A 20,407-nucleotide genomic window follows, 5' to 3' on the forward strand; every position below is an offset into this window, starting at 1 on the left:
CCATTAAAACAATTAATTACAAAAATAAGTAGATGTAAATTTAGTTAAATGTTGCCTCACTCTTCACTTGCATACAGTGATCGACCCATGACTAAACATTACTTTGTGATGACACCGGGTGGCGCAAAAAGCAGCGTGCCTTGTCCTGTACGCTAACTGCTGCTAACAGAGCTCACAGAGCTAGTTCTGCTGCTTAACAACTTTAAGACTAAACACAAAACCCTATTCAGCAGATTCTAACCTGCAGTGAGTAAAACATGCCCCCCAAAACGGCAATGGAGTAGCAGAAAGAAAGTTTGCAGTGAGGAAGAGGAGCTGTAGCTTCTTCATCATGATACGGAGCGGACTGAGTTTTTTTTTTTTTTTACGGAGCGGACGGAGCAATGACTTATATTTGGGACGGAGTTTGTTCAGCAAACGCGCTGCGGGTGACGTCACCGTTTCCGCGACAACGTTAGTGACGCATAAATTGCGCGACACATCGATAATGAATTTTGTTGCCAACGCTTTTAATTATCGAATTTTATTGATTTTATCGATTCGTTGTTGCAGCCCTACATTTATCATAACACACTGTTTTGACTGGTGTGTTTTCATTCATATAATCTGTTATGTTTTTGGCTGTACATACATAAATTCCTGTTTTTTTTTTTTATGAAGATCATATTTTTTTCAGTTTTTAATGTTAGTTCTGTTGTAATTTTTGTGCTGTTCTGACAATATTTCTTTGATGCCTCAAAACATGTCATCAGGTGAAAGGGTAGCTGGTTTCATGCTATGACAACCAACTCCTCTGGCTAGCAACACCACGCCCACTTGCTAGCCTCTCATGTCTCTGTGGCGCAATCGGTTAGCGCGTTCGGCTGTTAACCGAAAGGTTGGTGGTTCGAGCCCACCCAGGGACGAAGTGAACTTTTGTTATATCACTCGTTCTTTGCCGTGTTGAATATGCTGATGGAGATTCTCAGTCATGCAGGACATGAGGTTGTATATGTAGGAAGTCGTAATGTTTAAGTACGACTTTGGTAAACTACAAAGCTGCACTGCTTGCAGCATTAAGGCTCAGTTATAGTCGCGTTTTGTAGCATCGCGCACGGCGTGCGGACCTCAGTGATCATTGGAGGCGTTTATACTTGATGCTTACGTTGGTGCAGTATTCTCTGAAAAGACATGGAGCTGTTCTGTTTCGCTTAATGCGCCTTATAGTCCAGTGTGCTTTATATATGACAAAAGTTTGAAAATGGATCATTCATTGACAGTGCGCCTTATAATCCAATGCGTTCTATAGTGCGGAAAATACAGTATATAATTCATCCTCAGAGTTACTATCATTCAGCAGGTGGTCATACAACTGTGGCTCTTAAACTCTTCATTTTTTAAAATGTATAAAAAATAGAAAATATGTCTTAAAATGTGCCAAGATGAATGTAAGTGCCAGGTCTAAACAGGATCCTGGCCTGGACAACATGAGAAATGTTTTGGTCCCATTCATCAAGGTGTGAATTGCTGTAACACTGACTGCATTATGTTACTGATGGCTTGCTTTCCCAAACCTTAATCAGTTTAGTTTCTGTGAGCTAGAAAGTGTATGACAGCTTTGAGAGGGGTTGGAGACCCATGAAAGTAAATTGGGAGTTATTAGAGAAAACAATGAGAACCTAATGGGCCCCATGTGATACAGACCCTTGGTGACCATATTAGCAGGAGGGAGACATACTGCAGCTTTCTTTCTGCAGCCCTACAATCACTGGACGTGATCGTGACAGGGGACACATTGGTGTGTTCGAAACATAGACTCCTCGACACGTCTGATGTCATCACAACGTCTCTGTGGCGCAATCGGTTAGCGCGTTCGGCTGTTAACCGAAAGGTTGGTGGTTCGAGCCCACCCAGGGACGCTCTCTAGTTTTGTACCTTTTTTATTCTTTTCAAAATCTCGTTGTTTTTATTTTTTATTTTTAATTTTCTTACGACTATCCCCAATACAGTATAAGAAATCATACAAAAACCTGCGCTCTTTTGATCATTTGAAGGCAATCATGAGGCCCAACAGCCCAGTTGGTCTCTGTGGTGCAATCGGTTAGCGCGTTTAGCTGTTAACCGAAAGGTTGGAGGTTTGAGCCCACCCAGGGACGTTGAGTGTTTTTATACCCTTTTTTCAAAATCTTTAGTTCTTTCTTACGATCTTTAGTTGGTCTTACAATCTTTGCTCATGCTGACCATAAAAAAATCACACATACGCCTGAGAAGTGTTGAGTACTTGAAGGGAATCATGGTGCAAACAGACCAATTGGTCTCTGTGGCGCAATCGGTTAGCGCGTTCGGCTGTTAACCGAAAGGTTGGTGGTTCAAGCCCACCCAGGGACGAGCTTGTTTTTCGAGTTTAAACCTGTTTTCACTCGAAGGTCCAACTATTTATACATATAGTACCTTTCATGTAAATGTATGCAGATCTAGGTATTTTAAAAACAAACAGATTATTTAAAAGAAAAAACTCTGGATTAGTTGGAATCAGGGGTGGAAATTAAAAATTATTATTTTTTTACCAGCCACTCAAATATTTTACTCTAAAACATGGGACAAAAATAATTTACCAACAACTCCTTAACTGTGTTTATTCCTCTCATCATGGACAACAAGTCCTGTGAATTTGGAGACATTAGTTCTTTTTTTGCAAAAGTTACCAGGGGGGAACCAAATATTTCAGCCGTCTGAAATTATTAGTTCCCCCTCTAAAACACAGGACAAAAATAATTTACCATCAAGTCCTTAACTGTGTTTATTCCTCTGTATTATGATATCATTAGCACATTTTATTTTTAAAAGAATGATGTTTTTTTGTTTTTTTAATGAGAAATATTTGCCCCTCTAAACAACTCTGTCATTTCCATGTCATTAAGTCTTTATTTATGGAGACGCAGTGGGAACCGTATCTGATGGGGGAACGCGGCTCGACGTAACAGCAGCAACTCGAGCACATTGCTGCCCCCTATATGTCAAGAGGACAAATAAAACCTTTTCTGTTCAAGTTGCCAACCCGCCACAGTGGCGTGTGTGTTGATCAAATTCACCCACCACTTCAAATATTTACCCGCATTTGGCCGGTGGCGGGTGCTAATTTGCACCCCTGGTTGGAATGTGTCCTGAGGAGGGGAGCAGTGGCTACATCTGAACATTTAGATCAGAGCTGCCCTTTGGACGTAAACATAATTCTGTTTGAATTCTGGAGTTCTGCCCATTTTAAGTCAATAACATATTTCCTGACTAATTTCTGTGTGTCAAGAATGTACTCTCTGCCTTCAATGTGGCAAACAGCTGCCCGGCTAGCTCAGTTGGTAGAGCATGAGACTCTTAATCTCAGGGTTGTGGGTTTGAGCCCCACATTGGGTGATAACATTTTTTTCAGCTATTTTTCCAATCAGCATAACTTGCACTAAAATAAAGTAAATTTTTATCCATCAAATGTTCACGAATGCGTTAATTCCAATTTAGCAGCTTAGAAAAAGTCAAGAAAATATAAAGAATTGTAAGAAAGCTCAAGACTTTTCGACAGTTCTGTGCTTTAGATGAAACGAGAAGCAAAAAAAATCATATAATATTAGTATAATAAAGCACTAAGCTGTTTAAATGTGACTTAAATTAATTTAAGACCTTATTTGAGATGAATCAAGCCACATGTTCTACAGGAGTGGAAAAGCGTGTAAAGTACAAGAAGCGCCACCAGATGGCGCAACAACATAAAAATGTAGTTTAAATCCCTCGAATAAGAAAAGCAGTGAAGCTGCAGGTCTTTAAAACCCTCTCTGGTCTTTACTCCTCCTACACAGGCTAAATAGCAGTTGTATATTGGGGCAGTGCAGATATTGAACAGAGAAAATAATCCGTTTTATCCATTGGTGAGAAACTGAGTTGAAGGCAGAACCCGAGGGGGCGTGGTTTGTCCGGTCACGTGATCGGAAATCATCCCGTTGAGACACCGAGGGAACGAGAGGGGAAGCGCAGATTTTGAGCGGGTGCTGCAGGGGTCTGAGCGGCATTTCTTTCATTCAGCACTTCCACAGAGACGAAACTTGGCATTTCTTTTTGTTGTTGCCGCTTCAGTCGAGAATATCAAGCTAGGACGGTGAGCGAAGGTGAGTTACGTTTATGGGGAAAAGGAAGTTCTATAAATGCGTGCTTGGACAGTACGTATCAATGTAGCAACTTTTTAAGGTAAAAACTTCTTTGGGACAAAACTGGACTAGTTTCTCTACAAAGCTAGACTTAGCTAAGAGCTAGTAGTCCAAGTAATGCTAACTTCATTTTATGTTTTGGTCGGTGTGTTGCACAGCTTACAGTACACACAGCTTATCTGAAGGCAGCGTTTTTCACGTGAAGTGTAACCTAAATAAAAGGGTTATGCTAAGCTTTTTTTCTTGCTCTTTTTATCTCTTATAGCAAATGCACAAAACAAAACACATGCAACAGCAGGTTCAGGCACTGCACAATGTTTGGTGCTCTAAATGAAAGTTTGTTATTACATGTTAGCATTGTCCCATCAGGACCTTTTAATAAGATCGCATTGCTTTAAAGTTTAAATGTTTACAGTCCCCCCTTGTTTACCTACTGTGCACAAAGCTCACTGCACAGGGCTTATTGCTTTCTCACACAATATCTCTCTGCAAGCAGGAAATGAAAACCTGCTGCAGCTTCTCTGCAGCTCTCATCTATGAACTGTGCTGCAGAGCTGGGCTGGGGTGGGGGCTGACATTAACAACGCTTGGGTAGGCGTCTGGATTTAAATGAGGTGGAGATGCAAACATTAGGCTGACTTCATGCCTAAACTAACACAGAGGTTTAAATGTATACAAACAGGGTAGTGTTTTCATCAGTTGTTACTGTTGCTAAATAGAGATGTAACCTGAAGAGAATTGTAGATTTTTGATAGTTACAGTTTATTGTAATGAATGTTTCTTTTAGGATCAGTCAAAATATAAATGGAACACGAAACGATTAATATAAACACACACAAAAACAAAAACTTGCATTATTGTTAGTTTCTGGGGATGTGGTAACAGCTGCTTTGAGGTTTAGCTTATTTAATTAGTTCACCTAGTAAGTACTTTGCACATTAATAAACAACCAAAAGGCTAATTTTCACCTGTTTGCCTTGCACTGGTGTTACCTATTCACCCTAAAGCAGATCACAAGTTTATAACATCAAATATTAAAATGAAGCAAAAACATTTTCATCTCTGAACATATCCAAAATGACATAAAAAAACAAACAATAAAAAGGCATTAACAGCTTAAAAATACTACATTTAATAAATTAAATGTGTCATTTTAAGGCTGTGCATTCATAAGAACCTGGACACAACTTACAAACACTAACAAAACACTGACAGATTGATGGCTACAGACTTTGTTGCTGACTAACATAAATATCATTTACCCTTTTCTTTAACTGACATTTAAATAAGTTACAATCTAGTTTGTTTATTCCTACTTTTACAGAAACTGCAGGCTAACTTAAAGTACTTTTTCTAATAATGAAATTGTCTGCAGTTGTTCTTATCTTAATAAACTGAGTGAGTATATTTTTGATATTGAACAACAATGACAATGCTGTTTTTGTGTTTTATCAAAAACCTCAAATTTTGGTCTTACATAAAGACTGCAGCGGTTTTAAAGCAGTAACACTATCTTGTGACTAGGTGATGAAACAATAAATCACTGTGAGAATCACAGAGTGCATGCTCTTCTTCTCTGCTTCTTTTAAACTGTAAACTTTTATGAACCCTCAATTCAAAATATTACATTTGACCCTGTGACAAAAGTTTGGAATCAATGACATCTTCAAGATACTTGTGTTCAGATTCAACTTGTCACTTCCCCGCTGATACAGAACATTTGGCTCCATACTGAAATGCTATGATTTGTAGAAAAACATGCATATTATTTACACACATTAGGTTGCGAACAGCACCGCTTAACCATTCTACAACGTGAACAATGTAGTGTAGGTTCTTCAGCTTGTGTTATACATGTATATAAATTACAGCGTCATCTACATACGTTTGAATGTTACTGGCAAGGCACACGGATAGACGATCACTGATACTGTATAAAGGAAATAATAACAGTTTGAGGATACATCCTTGTGGAACACCTGTTGACAACCTTCTAGCAGATGATTTGTGATTCTGTATTGAAACAAGCTGAAGTTAGACTTTGCAAGAAACAATATTTGTCAAGATGATCTTAAAATTTGAACTAACCCTACAGTTCATGCAAAACATATCACACCAGGCTGTCTGCAGTAAATTTGTCATTAGTCATTAAAAAAACATATGTGCTTTGTTTAATGTAGTTGGTCTAATTAGAACAGACATTTCTTTAAGAGCCATGGGGATTTTAAAATATCTTTTTATTTATTGTAATGATGGACATAGCTATTAGAGTAGCAAACAGGTATTATCCAGAGTACGCAGGATACAGTAGCACTCATTTCTGGTTGTATTTAATACAACACTGAGTGTTTTAGGCATGGACTTAAAGTGCATATCATATATGTCCCACCGCTGCTCTCAGTGCTGGAGGCGTGCAGATCTAAATCCCATCTGTGGTGTTTTAATCATAGTGACACATTTAGGTGCCCGAAATGGCGCTGATATATTTGCAATGTCTGAAGTAGATAATCCTTTGAATTGGCAGTACTCTCAGAGGATGTGACACTGAAAGTTTTCTTTTCATTGCATTATTCTTTTTAGTTTCCCAGCACTTTGTCTGCTTTCATCTGTAACCTCTGCTAAACTTCGAGAGGAAGTTCAAACCTCATGTTATTCTGTAGGTCCCCAATTCTTAGAGATGTCATTGGTTCCTAAAAAAGAAAGGAAAACAACTGGGCCAGTTTAGTACTTTTCTTATCATTTATTTTTTTTTAAATTGACTGTTTTTCACAAATCAGGAGGGAGTTGCTTATTTATTGTCTGTATCTCTGAGCTGAGATCAGGTGTCACCATGACATAAACTGGGAGAAACCAAATTACCCGCATTAAATCTTGCCTGTTGGAGGTTGATTTGATTATAAGTGGGAAAAGAAACAGTGCTGAAAAGTCACCATGCATCAATCAACAGAGCCATAGAGAGGAAGCAGAGCAAAAACATTTAGCTACTAGATGTTTGATTGTTGAAAAAAAACTCCCATAGCTTTGATCTTAAAGTTAAAAACTCCTCCAGAACCACCTCTAAAATATGACTGTATGACTAGACATTTTTATTTTGATTAGAGCTGCATGATATATTCAACATTTTATTCATCGCCCCATCAACATGTGTGATATCTGTAAGGACAGCTTCAATATTAGGCTATTATAGTCAGACAAATAGTGGGTTTATTGCAACTAATAATGGGGCAGTATTCAATTTAAATGCGTGCTTTGCTAATGTCTCGCAGCCCTAACTGCGATGCGGGGAAACGTGGCTCGCCTGGGCTAAAAAAACAAACAAAACAAACAAAAAAATGCAACGAAAGCACCTAAAAAGCTCTGTCTTTTGAAAAAGGTTGCTTGGCATTCTTTTAGACTAATAGTATTAGTTGCTGCACCAGCTCATGTGGTTAGTCTAGACACTTTCTATTTTTTTTTTAAACTTACTCTATGCACTGCAGTTGCCTCTCCTAAAAACAGATCAAAGGTTCTGTTATAATGTCAAAAGATTATTTGGGGCATGCAAAGCGTTCACCTAGCTTTTAACCTTAGGTCAGGTCATTTCTCAGAATAAACCCGTCAAACCGAGCACAAGTCGGTAAGAGTCCCAATGACAGCCACGCTTACAGGTTCAAAGCCAAGCGTTCACTGAAGGAATGCATATCGCCCGCCGCCTTTTAGGCCGGAGTTTCAGACTGAGATTGTTTTACGATGAGAAGGCACAGAGTTGGGATATTTTGGTCAAAGCTTGAAAACAACATCATGAACGATCTTGTGCGATGATGTCAGCTCTGTCGACGTCAAATCGTAGTGGTAGGGCCATTTTTGTGCTGGTTAATGGCGATAAGCTGTGGCGTCCATCTTGAATTAAGTTTATTTCAAAAGTGAATTAGCTGTGGATGTACAGCCACTGACGACTTTCTGAGTTTCTTCGAATTTATGGTTTGTAAGAAAATTAATGGGTGAAAAACATTATCGTCACCTTTCTTCCTTCAGATTTGGGGTCAGCATGATGACCAATTTTTTTTTTAAAAAGCCTCCAGCCTTCCTTTTAGTTTTGTATTTGTGTTCTACCCAAGATCTCTTAACTTTGTGCACAGTACAAATAATTCTTTGTGTCCATATTCAAAATGCGACGTGATCAGCATTCTCCGTCTGCGCGAAGCCCACTAACTGCAGCGTCAGCTCCTGCGCAGCTAAGCCTCTTAGTTTTGTTGTTTCCCTTTAATTGAAGCCCCTGTGGGGAGTCTGCGGTCCGCCCTGCCTCACCCGTGCAGCCCTGCTGCGCTCTCAGCTGAAATACAACCAAAGCAGCAGGTTGTGGACCGGACGTCGTGCCAAACATTTGTTCCCTTGTTTTATAACCTTTTGCCTTTTTATCCTTTTCCCCCAGTGCTCAACTGTGGATCTAATTATTATTTTCTATTTGTTTCCTGTTTCGCAGTGCTCCTCTGTGTGTGTACATTGCCCAATGCTTCAGTCTGATTGCGTCCTAACTGGTTTTGCAGGGTTGTTCTGAGGTCAGACTGCTGAGATGACAAAGCTGTGACAGTGGACAAGGCCCAGTTTGTGTGACATGGCTGCTGCTAAGAAGAGTGAGTTTTTACCATTGTGTTTGTTGCATGTTTAATGAAAACCCTCCCGACCTTCTGTGTATGAAGATGATTTTTTAATAGAATAAACTGAAGCTAATTGATACAAATCAAAAGAGGCTAATTGAGTCAAATCAAATTCCATGTGTTCCATGTGCTAAGATCATCTAATGGTGAAAAATGTCAGCATTGTAGCTGTTTTAGTCAAACCTCTAAAAAAAAAAAAAAGTTTTGCGCTATCTCTTAAGATGTCACGCTTAGAGTTTGTGTTGTGAATGACTCTCAGTTATTACCACATCAAATTTTAGATCAAAAATCTGTCAAATTGGCTGAGTTGTAGCCATTTTTGTGTTCGTTAAGGTTGATTAGCTGTGGCAGCCGTCTTGAATTGTTCAGGCTCCAAAAGGTAATCAGTTGTAAATGGACATCTGATGATTACTTTCTGAAAGTTTCATTAAAATCCACCCAGTGGTTCATGAGAGATTTTGCTAACAGACAAGCAAGGTTGACTCCAACAGTTAATGCTGCAGTTTTAGGCAAAAAAATATTGTGCAATGAGTACCACTTAAACTTTGTGTTGTGACGGACTCTCAACTGCAAGCACACCAAATTTTAGCTCAATATTTGTAAAATCGACCGAATTTTAGCCATATTTATGTTTGCAAAAGTCAGTTGGCTGTGGCGTCCATCTTGTTTTGGATTGGCTCTAAAGGCTATTCCACTGTAAAGGCACACCCAGTGATTATTTCCTGAACATTTCATTAAAATCCTTTCAGTGGTTCATGAGATATTTTGCTAACAGACAGACACACTAACACAAACACGCAGACACGGGCAAAATTATTATTTTTCGCCTTCTCCGTTCAGTGGCGAGCGATCATGAATCGTGCTGCAAACCAAAGCATATCTATGTTTGAAGAAGTTATGGAGGTATTGAGAAAGTTCAGGCCAGCCCAGTTTGGGTAATGGCAAGAAACCAGTTTGCAGTTTCCCAAACAGGAAGGGGTTAAACTGTGTTCTTTGATCTTTTGTCGGTTCACGGGATTTAGCCCTTTTTCCCACTTTAGGTGTTGTTTCACAGATGGGGCTGGGTGTTAAATGGTGGAGGGGGTGTGTGGGTAAACAGGATTATGACCTCTTAATTACAAAAAACTGTGACAGAAAAAGCCAAACAAATCTTTTCTTTAGCCTGAACACATTCTAGGAAGGACAGTCAATAAATCCTTATTTTCTTTCTGGGTGCTCTGAGAGTGCGGCGTGTTTTTGTGTCAGAGTCAGCAGCTTTTCTTCAGATAGTTGTTGGGGCAAGTGGAATTTTCTCAGAAACAGGAGCGGCTCAGTAAGAAGAAGAAGGAAAAGGGAAGAGACCTGTGGAAGAACAGTGTCTGCTCAGGTTCAAAAGGCTGCACAAACCAGTCCGTCTGTACGCTGCCTCTGCCTCTGGCCGTTCATAAATCACAGATGGAGCCAACCACATCCCGCACAGACGCGAGCTTATAATCGATCTTCCCTCCGTAATAAATCTGTTTGTTGTTGTTTAACCACGTCCAGGTGGTCGCACAGATCATATATCATCACTTCATCACATTACTGAGCCTTACTTTTTCACACGTCCACCGTTTCAGCTCTGTTATTACCTCGCTCTGCAGCCACAAAGGCACATCGGGTGGGTTGGCTTCAATCCCTCTTGCCGACTCCGTTCAATCAGCAATCACACCGAAGCGGACAGAAGGCATCTAAGTCCCAACCTGAGGTGTGTTGTGAAAGAGCCTAAAGTCTATTCACCCCAAAACCTGAAAAAAAAGAGAAAACCTCTGATGGAACAGAGGCTTCAAGCACAAAAACATGTGCAGCTAATTCTGCCAGCAGTCCATGAAAGTGGAGGACAGCCTGCACGTTCTGGGAGTGAACACGTAGATCACCTGTGACCATAGTTTCCACTTTGTAAATCTTTCAAAATAAACTGACTCAGGATCATTTGAGCTTGTATTTTTGGAGTAGGATTGGTGTTTTAGTTGAAGTGTAAAAAAACAATATTTCTTCAAGTTTGTCTATTTTACTGACTCTTTGTGTACTTGAAAATCACTGCCCGCTCCTTGAATTGGCCAAAATCTGACTCAACCAATCAATCCACCAAGAAAACAGCAACTTACTAATCATTTCTTTTCTTTTGTAGTTTTATTCCAAATCATATCTATGAGTGATATTTGGACATACATAATGTGTGTGTCCCTGGCTGTAAAGTTAAAGTTGCAGAAAAGAGACTCAGACCTTGACTGGATGGCTAAAAAAGTTCAGTTCATCAGTTCATAGCAGCACTGTTACAACTTCATTGCCTCCTGCTGATGATCATTTAGAAAAGTTAAGAGGTACGAGTGGATGCTTTTTGGTGCGGTCACAGAGCCAATTTGTTGTTTGTTTAAATTAGAGCGCTGGAACAGGGAATCGTGCTGCTTCCGATGCCAACAATGTTCCCTCTCGTCTGATTCTGCGTCGCAGGCATGCTGTTCGAAAGCCCACACTGATATCAGGCTACATTAGGTCAGAGTGAGCAAATAAAGGGGAAGCAGCAATACTTGAAAAGTACGTCTTCCTCGCAGAGTTTCTCTGAAAACGGCCGAAGGCGAGCATGTGCAATCACAGCAGCGCAGTGGCAAGGTGTGTTTATTTTTAGTTTGCTTATCCGGGCGTCGAAGCTCGCGATTTAAAGTTGGGGGTTAATGATCAAAACAAGGCGACAACCTGGAAACCAGGGCGGCAGTAACATGAAGCTACGTCGCCACCAATCAGCTGCATAATTGATGCCACGTGCTAATCAGACCCCAAATTGGTGCTGCTTTCTGCTACTAAACCTGTGTGATGAGCAAACAGAGCACTTTGACATTTAGCAGAGCAAAAACAGATGGATCAGTGCAAGTACAGAAGTAGATTTACTGCAGATTAGTGTGACATAAGCCAGCTGACCATTCGTGGATGTAGATTTGAGTTTCGATCTGTGTTGTTATTGGTCTCTTACTCAGGTAGTTGGAAGCGTGCGTCCCTGAATTATCTTCATGCCTGTTTACACACATCTCGATTGATCTGATCACAAGCATCTTACATTTTCATCTGAAACTGAAACATGTCTCCACAAAGGCCTTGAATGGATAGTTCGTACCTTTTTTTAAAAGTGTGGTTTTGTGGAAAGTTATGCATTAATTAATATCTGTTAATTTCACATTATATTGTTGATTGAAGTGGCTCTTCTTCACAATAAGTGTCTGTGTTAATTTTTTTGGAATTAACATAATCATCATCTGTCACTTTCCGGGACATTTTGCTCCTGATGTGATCACAGTGAATTAGCTCGGCTCAGCAGTTACATTAAGAGATTTGTTAGAGCCGTTGTTACATTTCTGGACTGAATAGTTTTTCATGTCAATGTCAGTTTAACTCAGTATAAATGTTAAATGGTTCCCATTTACTTAGAGCCCATACAGTCTCATCTGTGTTCTACAAAACACTTTATAGTGTGCTTTGCATTCACCCATTCATAGGTCTTTCTGGTATATATTTACACTCTATACATGTACTGGTTTTCTCATTTATGAACCACTGAATAGGTCAGGAGAAACCAGGGGGGGGATTCAGTGTTCTGCCCAAGGACACATCAGAATGTACACTATATTGCTAAAGATATTTGCTCACGCATCCAAGTCATTAAATTCAGGTCTTCCAATCTCTTCCATGACCATAGGTGTATGCAATCAAGCACCTAGGCATGCAGACTGCTTCTACAAAGATTTGTGAAAGAAAGAGTCTTTCTTGGGAGTGGAAAGGATAGCAAAGTGGAAGCGATTGGGAATGACAGCAACTCGGCCAAATAAAACCACAGAATGGGCTCAGAGGACGCCGAGGCTCATAGAGCACAGAGGTCACCAACGTTCTGCAGAATCAAAAGCTACAGACCTCTAAACTTCATGTGGCCTTCAGATCAGCTCAGGAACAGTGTGTAGAGAGCTTCATGGAATGGCTTTCCATGGCCGAGCAGCTGCATCCCAGCCTTCCATCACAAAGTGCAAAGCGTCGGATGCAGTTTGTGCAAGTTTCGTGTTGAAGAACTTTCTGCAGAGTCCTAACCTCAACCTGAAAAAACACCTTTGGGATGAATTACAGTGGAGACTGTCAGGCCTTCTGCCCAACATCAGTTAAAAAAAATGAAACCATGTATGTTTTTTTCTCATGTCACAATTATGTTGTACTTTCTGTTGGTAAAATATTTTGAAGTATGTGGAAAAGTTCATGGGGTATGAATACTCCCATTCACTGCAGTGAATACTTCTTGTTTGCTTTAAAGGCTGCTGAAGGATGTGGAATTTTCAGGAAATGGTTTGGTAATCCAGGAAACTGAAATTAATGTCCCATGACATGAACTGTCTGCATTTAACCTCCCCACCCCCACCCCAGCATAAACTAAATGTTTTCATACATATAGAATCAGACTTTTAAAGTTTTCTTTTCCCCTATTAAAATGAGAATCTTGAGAGCTCATTGTACAGATTTAACAATATCTGCAACTTTAAAAATTTAAACACCAAACAAAAAGCTGCAACATGTTTCTCTTGAAAGGGTTTATAAATATTACTGATCAGGAGTTTAATCCTGAGTTAGGATTGACCATTCAGTAATAATGTAGTTTTCAATTTTAAACGAAGGCAGATAAGAAAACTCATTTTAAAACACTGACCTGCTTTGACTTTTGTCATCGTTTTGTCTGGATTTGACAGAGACAGGAGATTGCCCTGTCTGGGATCTCAGGAGTAATAAATTAAATCTAAATGCAGTTTGAATTTTGAAGATCTTGTTTCGGAGCTTCCAGTAAGGCATATATGTTAAATTTCAAGGCTTCCTAAGTTTGTTTTTTCTTATACAAATCTTAAACAGCACGTTGTGTTTCTACATTCCATTTCTTCCATTCTGCACGTATGGAACATGATGTAATCCTCAAACTCATTATTGTGACCCAGATTGCAAAGAACAAGGATTTCTAATCTCTGATGAGCCTAAATAAAGGTTTAATGGAACAGGACTCACAGAGGAGAGGAATGTTATGAGGAATACTTTATGTACTATAACCGGTTTAGTTAGTACATATAAGTTTTTATTGTGGTTAGGTGTATAGATTATGTTCTACACTGCAAGAATAGAAGTAGCCTTTTGATATATGACAATATGTATTTAGAATATAAAACCAAGCAAGCAACTCAGCCGGTTTTACTTAAGCAAAAGTTATTAGTACAGGACTTTCTGAGTTTGAACATAAATTTGTGATTGGATGGTAAGAAAATTATCTATCAAGCAAATATTTATGTGTGCAGGCAGAAAGTATCATCTCTAGTTAAATCATAGTAACCAGTGGTGTTCCCCAGGGATTGATACTTGGCCCACTCCTTGGTTTATTTTTCATTTAGGAATGCAAAGATTAACAAATTTGTTCAGATTCATGGACACACACATGCATGTTGCAATTCGTAGAGCAGTTGTGAAATTATGCATTTTGTACAGACCACATCCAATTTATTTAAGTAAGAAACAAAGAGGTCTGAAGCATATTTTTTTCTACAGGCTCCACTTTAAAATTAGCAAAAAAATAAAAACCGTTGTTACATTTGTGTATGAAGAATAAATCCCTTGTCTTCACTTCTTTTGGTGTACAGCTCTTCTTCTTGTGTCATTCCTGCTGTTTAGCAGTAATGTTTTTATTATTAGCGACACCTGCTGGTCAGAAGAACTGCTGCAGCATCGGTTTAAACAGCAACAAATACTGAAAGTGTGCTTCAACCTGATCACGCGGATCAGCTAATATTACAGGTTTACGTACGTTTAATTATTTATATTGTAGAAAATGCGTATAACTGGGTAACTGCAAGATCAATAAGCTGTCAGTTTGATAAATGTGGCACTAAGCCTCATTTTTGTGTATGTTAAATTTCCAACACACTACAACAGATCATGTTTCTGTGGGAAAATAATTTTAAAATTCAAGTGACAAACTGAAGTGCTTTTTAAAAGGCATGATCATATTAATAGATGGTTTAATAAACATTAAAGATGTTGTTTGGCCATAATCTTTTTGTACGATTTATCAATGTCTTTTTGTTTATCTACTTTATGTGTTTTACACAGCCACTCTCTGGGAAAGAGATGCACTTATGTTCAAGTCCTCTGAGTAGAAATTGGGACAAACATTTTTTTTTTCTCAGAAATTTGATTTCAGGGACGGGGAAGTTTATTTGGAGAAGTTGTTTTCATTCCCTCATGCTGTGATTGAACATCTGTCCAGAAGAACAGTGAATATCAATGTCATGGAAGAGCAACAAAGAATATGTTTAGCTTGGAAGCCTGAACTCTTTTAATCCTTTTTGTGACTCTGAGATCTCACAGAGAACGAAGGATAGAAGTCTGAAAAGTGATACTGTACTTTGGCTGAGGATATCTCCTTATATCTCTTGATTTGGTTCTGAAATTATGAATGTGAGAATAGTCAGATTCCCCCGTGATGATACAGATGAATATAATCTAAACATCATTCTGACCATTAGATGCTGCTCATTACATCTTTAAAAGGATACAACTGATCCACTTAGTGTGTTTCTATTTCCTTTAAAGGGAATCATTGCGACCATCTACATGCCAGCTGATCCTTTCCTTTTTTGTAGGTTGTGCAAAGATGGGAGGCGTGCGCTTCACAGAGGAACCGCCTTCCGCCGGAGCCCCAACCCACGTTCACTTTGACGAGAAGCTACATGACTCTGTTGTCATGGTGACGCTGGAGGATGACGGCAACTTCATGGTCAAGGTGTGTAATAGTCTATCACCTTATACTGAAGGTACAGGAGGAAATCTATTTTATTTTACCTTGTGTTAGATACTGATACTTGCCCACTACTGGAAGGCAAAGGCAGAGTGATGATGTTTTTGACCATATCTGTGTACGCAAAGGGCGTCTGTTATCATGTATATCATGACCCATTGGATGAACTTGGCTGCAATAGTCAACTGACATTAAAAGAAACACAAAAATGTCTATAACGCAGTCAGTTTTACAGATATTGAGCTAACATTTGATATGATAGTAGCTGAGAGTCATTCACAACACAAACTCACATCACATAAGAAAACATTGGTTTGACCAAAATGGCTACAACTTTTTTTTTTTTTAAATATGGATATGATATTTGAAAGGACATCTATAATCTAATGTGCCAATTCCCTATAGTTTCTGTGAATATGGATGGCTCTTATCTACAAAACATTCAGGAAGAGATTAAAGTCTTCTTATCACAGTTAATCTCCTCTGTTGGCTATAAAGGTTTAGAACAATAATATTAGACTCATCTGTCCTCTGCTGTCGGCTTGTAAAGCCTTTGGGTGTTTAGGTGAAGAGCCAAACAATGAAAAGACGCAGATATTTATGTACCAATAACTTTCCTTGTGTCTTAAGTTTGACCATAAATGACTATTAACTTTATTTTTCTTGCAGACATTAGTTGGTTACATTGATTATGATAGTGAAAATGGGTTTTAACAATAAATTATGTTCTTTTTAAATGCTCACTTAATGTCAAGTTTGTTTATTTCTGTGTAGCTGTTATTATTTTTTGTCCTTGACTTATATATTTTAGGTATTTATTGTTGTAATGAAAAGATGGGAAAGTAATATATACGAAGTAGATATTGCTGAGATAAAATAAAAGAACACTTTCTTTCAGGTTTTAATCTTTTGACTTGTTGGACTTAATCATTCAGTCAACACTAGCAGCCTGTAGTACAAAGCAGGATTAGTGGCTTCAGTTTGGGATTTTCTGTATTGCAGAACCTGTTCATTTCGCACCTGGGTCTGTCACCATGGTAACTTTTGCTGGAAACTTAACCTGCTCCCGACCTGTTGAAGTTTCAAGATTAGATAGTAAAACATGTAAAGCCTCCCAACCATGCCTTGCCACCCCAGTTGACAGCTTTAAAAAAAAAAAGAAGTTGTAATTCATTACGCTTTTGCGAGAACGAATCTTTAATATCAGACTGCACACGAATGCATCACAAGATGGAACCACATTGTCTCTCTCTATTCATCATGAGGACTCATTATTATTATTGGCTGATGCCAACTTCACCTGTTTTACATAAACAGGCACATATTCAGAGTCAGAAGGCCTGGCTTGACTTACAGAGTTAACAACCAGCTTTTCTATTACTCAACACAGTCTTCACTGTTGGGTTTTCTTTAGCCAGATCTCTTAAAGAAACACTGGATACACTCATCCTGCTTTATAGTATATGCTTGAGGCCTCTGGTCTTGAAGACGGGTAACTACAACCAGTCTGTGGCTCAGTGGTTAGAGCAGCCGTCCTTCAATGAGAGAGTTGGAGGTTTGATTCCTGGTAGCAGTCACATGTTGAATCCCTCACTGTGCCCTATTGGTGTATGAATGGAGTTTAAAGCACCGATTAGACTGTAGAGCTGTATGAATGTGTGTGGATGGGTAAGTGACTGTCTTGTAAAGCGATTTGAGTCGCCTGGTGGGCTAGAAAGGTGCTATAAAAGTACAGTCCATTTACCATTTACAACCTCAGATGTGCAACAGGCAGAACAGTGATTAAGTCTTTCTGTGTGGAGTTTGTATGTTCTTCCCGTGCATTCATAGAGTTTTCTTCCAGTTTCCTTTTTCAGTTCAGCACCATTATGTTTGATGGCCTAACCGGGTATTTGACTTTAGGGTTGAATGTGGATTGCTCAGTAATTCACTGCTCAAAGTGCACCTTGCCTCCTTCTGAATGACAAATGACAACTGGGATAGACCCCAGCCCCTGGTGAGCTGGAAGAGGATAAATTGGGTACAAAAAAACGAGTGAATAAACAGCAGCTTGTGGCATATTTCACCTATATTTACTGTATTTAACACAAACTAAACCAAAATCCAGAAGCAGTGGGTGAAAAGTCCACCCTTACTTATTCTATATAAATTACAAGAGTGAGTTTCAGCCAAGAGCTGCTAATCAGACATATTGATTAACTGATCATCAGTATGTATGAGCAGCAAATGTTGTCAATGTGGTGCTCTGGAGCGTCCAGGTGTGTGTCTGAAATTACATCATCTACAATCATAGACAAACAAATGTTGCTGACATTTTTCTGTGAATCGTATAAAAAATGGTGCTCATTATTATACAGTGAGAAAAAATATTCACAAGTGGGGAAAAAAAACCTTCCATACAGTTGTCAGTCTTTACAGATTTAAATATTTTGTTAGCTAAAGAATACACTGCAGAGAAATGATGTGTAAATAGTTCCTCAGTATGTACGCCACCTTTACTGGTAATATGAGGTTTATTATTGCCCATTGCCTTAACAGGTGGGTGATCATGTAATTGTATGTGTCTGTGTGTGTTCACTTTAGGTCTGTCTGTTAGGAAAATAGCTCATGAACCAGGGGATGGATTTGAATGAATACCAGAAAGTAATCACTAGGTGTAGATCTACAACTGATTAACGTTTGGCGTTAACCTGATTCAAGATGGCTGCCACAACTAATCGACCTTGGCAAACACGAACATGGCTCCAACTCAGTCAACTGAAGTCAAGTTTATGGCCTTTCAACTTCAGCTCTTTGTGTTCGAACTTGTTCAGTAACTAGCTGGCAAACCCTTTAAACCTTACAGACAATATAAATACTATAATGTAGCTGAAAACGCCTCTGTGCCTCAGGAAGCCTCGCACAAAAACATTGTCCAAAAGTTCAAATCCAAGCAGTTCATCACCAGACTGAGTTTTTAAGTAAAGACGTGCACACAGACAATATGTTGTGAAGTTGTTTCTGTTCAAGCAGCTGGCACAGAAGATGAAATGCATCTCAAGTAGCTGAATCTTACAGGATGGCTTATTGAAACAATCTGCTGCACGCATGTGGAAGACGTCCTAAAATGATGTCTGCCAGAACACTGAAGTGTCTCTGTTCTCGTTTTCTGCCTGGTTCGGGTCAACTCATGTTGCTTTTTGTTTGGAAGGCCTAATTAATACCTTCTTTATTTAATTTAGCCTTGTTTTTCACCTCTGTTTCTGTTTTAGATCACAGATATGAGACAAATAACCCTGGATGTTACTCCGACTATCATTTTATTTCTGTTCACTCGCCAAAAGTTGTTGTTGTTGTTTTTTTTTCTCAAAGCACTTTATCTGAGCCTCTGAAAGTGTTAAAACCAGTTCACAGATGGATACGCTTGCTTGAAGTGTGTGTGTCTTGGCTGTGACCCTCACAGTTACAAACTGGCATGTTTATGTGCGAGTGCTTCTCAAAGCTCTTCAGATATACAGGAGTGGGCATAGAGTACAGTCAGGCCAGCGCCGCCGTGGCTCTTCGCAGAGATAGGAGGAGGAGGAGGGGGGAGGTTGCTATGGAAACAGCCAGTAGAGGAGGGAGGGGTTTCTGATCCTTGCAGACAGAGCAGAGATGTGTTGGGGAGTATGTGGGTTGGAAATGGCATGCATAAAACAGCTATATGAATGTCATATTTGCTGAAGATTATTTGAATTTCAGCATCTCCGCGTGTTGAAGCACAGTGTGGGGCTTCGCATAAACAACACATCATTTTTCCCTGAGTATAATCAGTTTCTGATTACTGTCATGAAGCAAGATGATGGAAATTAGCATCCACCAGTGGTTCAGATATCTGAAGAATTGCTGCTTCAGAAGCCACCCATTGTGTCATTTAAATCCTTTCTAACACAGGACACAAAAACCAATATTTAGAGGCTTTCCCATCAACGGACATAAGATTGAGAGCTGCTTTACAGACAATCAATAAGTTTTCACCCTGTTGAACTCTAATAACATTACAGTGTGTAAACAGATTAAGGGCCGATGAACGATGTGTGTGTGTGGTCACCTTTGGGTTAAAAGCAGGGAGGTATGAAAAAGCCGTATCCAGAACTGTTAAAAAGTGTTACTCATTATGAAAAAACAAAAAGCAAACTCAGCTCTTCCCAGTCATTTTAGATTAGGTGATAAATATACACTGCATCCTTAGAAAAAAACCCTGAAATTTTAAAACAGACAAAGAAATAGTGGATACTAGAGTTTTAATAGTCAGAAAGTTTACTTAGCCTTTTTTGCAATACAGATTTTCTCTATTGTAGCTTCGTATTTGTTTCATGTTAGAGGTGGAAATACTTCCCTTTAGACAGAAAATGTAAAAGGTTGTCTTCTGTGTTGAGCTACTTTAACTGTTTCATTTTGATCAAGCAGTGCAACTGTGTTTGACTTGATAGAATTTGTGTTGCATCAAAAAATATACATAACTTAGTCAAGTTGCCAAGGTGAAAAGTTAGTAAAAATCTCCAGTGTGTCGATACAGCGAGCCAGTTTTTCATATTTTAGTTAGACAGGATCGTCAAAGCAAGTATCTATAATTCAGTTCTTCCTTGTCAAAATGAATATATTATCCACCGAGGAATCTATTAATCTTTAAAGTTTAAATTTACAAATAAACCGAGGCAACATGAGAGTTGCGGTCAACGTGATGCTGTTATGTCTCTAAGCCACCAAGGTAGGTAGTCACAGAACTGAAACAGTTGACATGTAACGATAGA

At 39.1% G+C, this 20,407-nt stretch overlaps 1 protein-coding gene and 4 non-coding genes across 6 annotated transcripts in view; all 5 read left to right on the forward strand.

The window, feature by feature from the left end:
• Positions 1-831: 831 nt before the first annotated feature.
• Positions 832-905, forward strand: trnan-guu. The gene has a single exon. It is a non-coding gene; the product is annotated as a tRNA-Asn (tRNA).
• A 919-nt stretch (positions 906-1,824) lies between these two features.
• Positions 1,825-1,898, forward strand: trnan-guu. Its single transcript has one exon. It is a non-coding gene; the product is annotated as a tRNA-Asn (tRNA).
• Positions 1,899-2,293: 395 nt separating this feature from the next.
• Positions 2,294-2,367, forward strand: trnan-guu. Its single transcript has one exon. It is a non-coding gene; the product is annotated as a tRNA-Asn (tRNA).
• Positions 2,368-3,317: 950 nt separating this feature from the next.
• trnak-cuu lies at positions 3,318-3,390 on the forward strand. The gene has a single exon. It is a non-coding gene; the product is annotated as a tRNA-Lys (tRNA).
• Positions 3,391-3,952: 562 nt separating this feature from the next.
• Positions 3,953-20,407, forward strand: part of lg7h20orf27 (linkage group 7 C20orf27 homolog) — a 32,276-nt gene continuing 15,821 nt past the window's right edge. Inside the window, exons 1-3 of one of the 2 annotated variants that reach the window (XM_017433153.3) lie at positions 3,953-4,133; positions 8,699-8,785; positions 15,481-15,620. In XM_017433153.3, coding sequence (XP_017288642.1) covers positions 8,767-8,785; positions 15,481-15,620 — 159 coding nt within the window. In that variant the 5' untranslated portion in view covers positions 3,953-4,133; positions 8,699-8,766. Of the gene's footprint in view, positions 4,134-8,461; positions 8,508-8,698; positions 8,786-15,480; positions 15,621-20,407 lie in introns of those variants that run through there. The other variant, XM_037976560.1, reaches the window with a different exon arrangement.

This window comes from Kryptolebias marmoratus, linkage group LG7 (genome assembly GCF_001649575.2).
Source record: "Kryptolebias marmoratus isolate JLee-2015 linkage group LG7, ASM164957v2, whole genome shotgun sequence".
Classification (NCBI taxonomy): domain Eukaryota; kingdom Metazoa; phylum Chordata; class Actinopteri; order Cyprinodontiformes; family Rivulidae; genus Kryptolebias; species Kryptolebias marmoratus.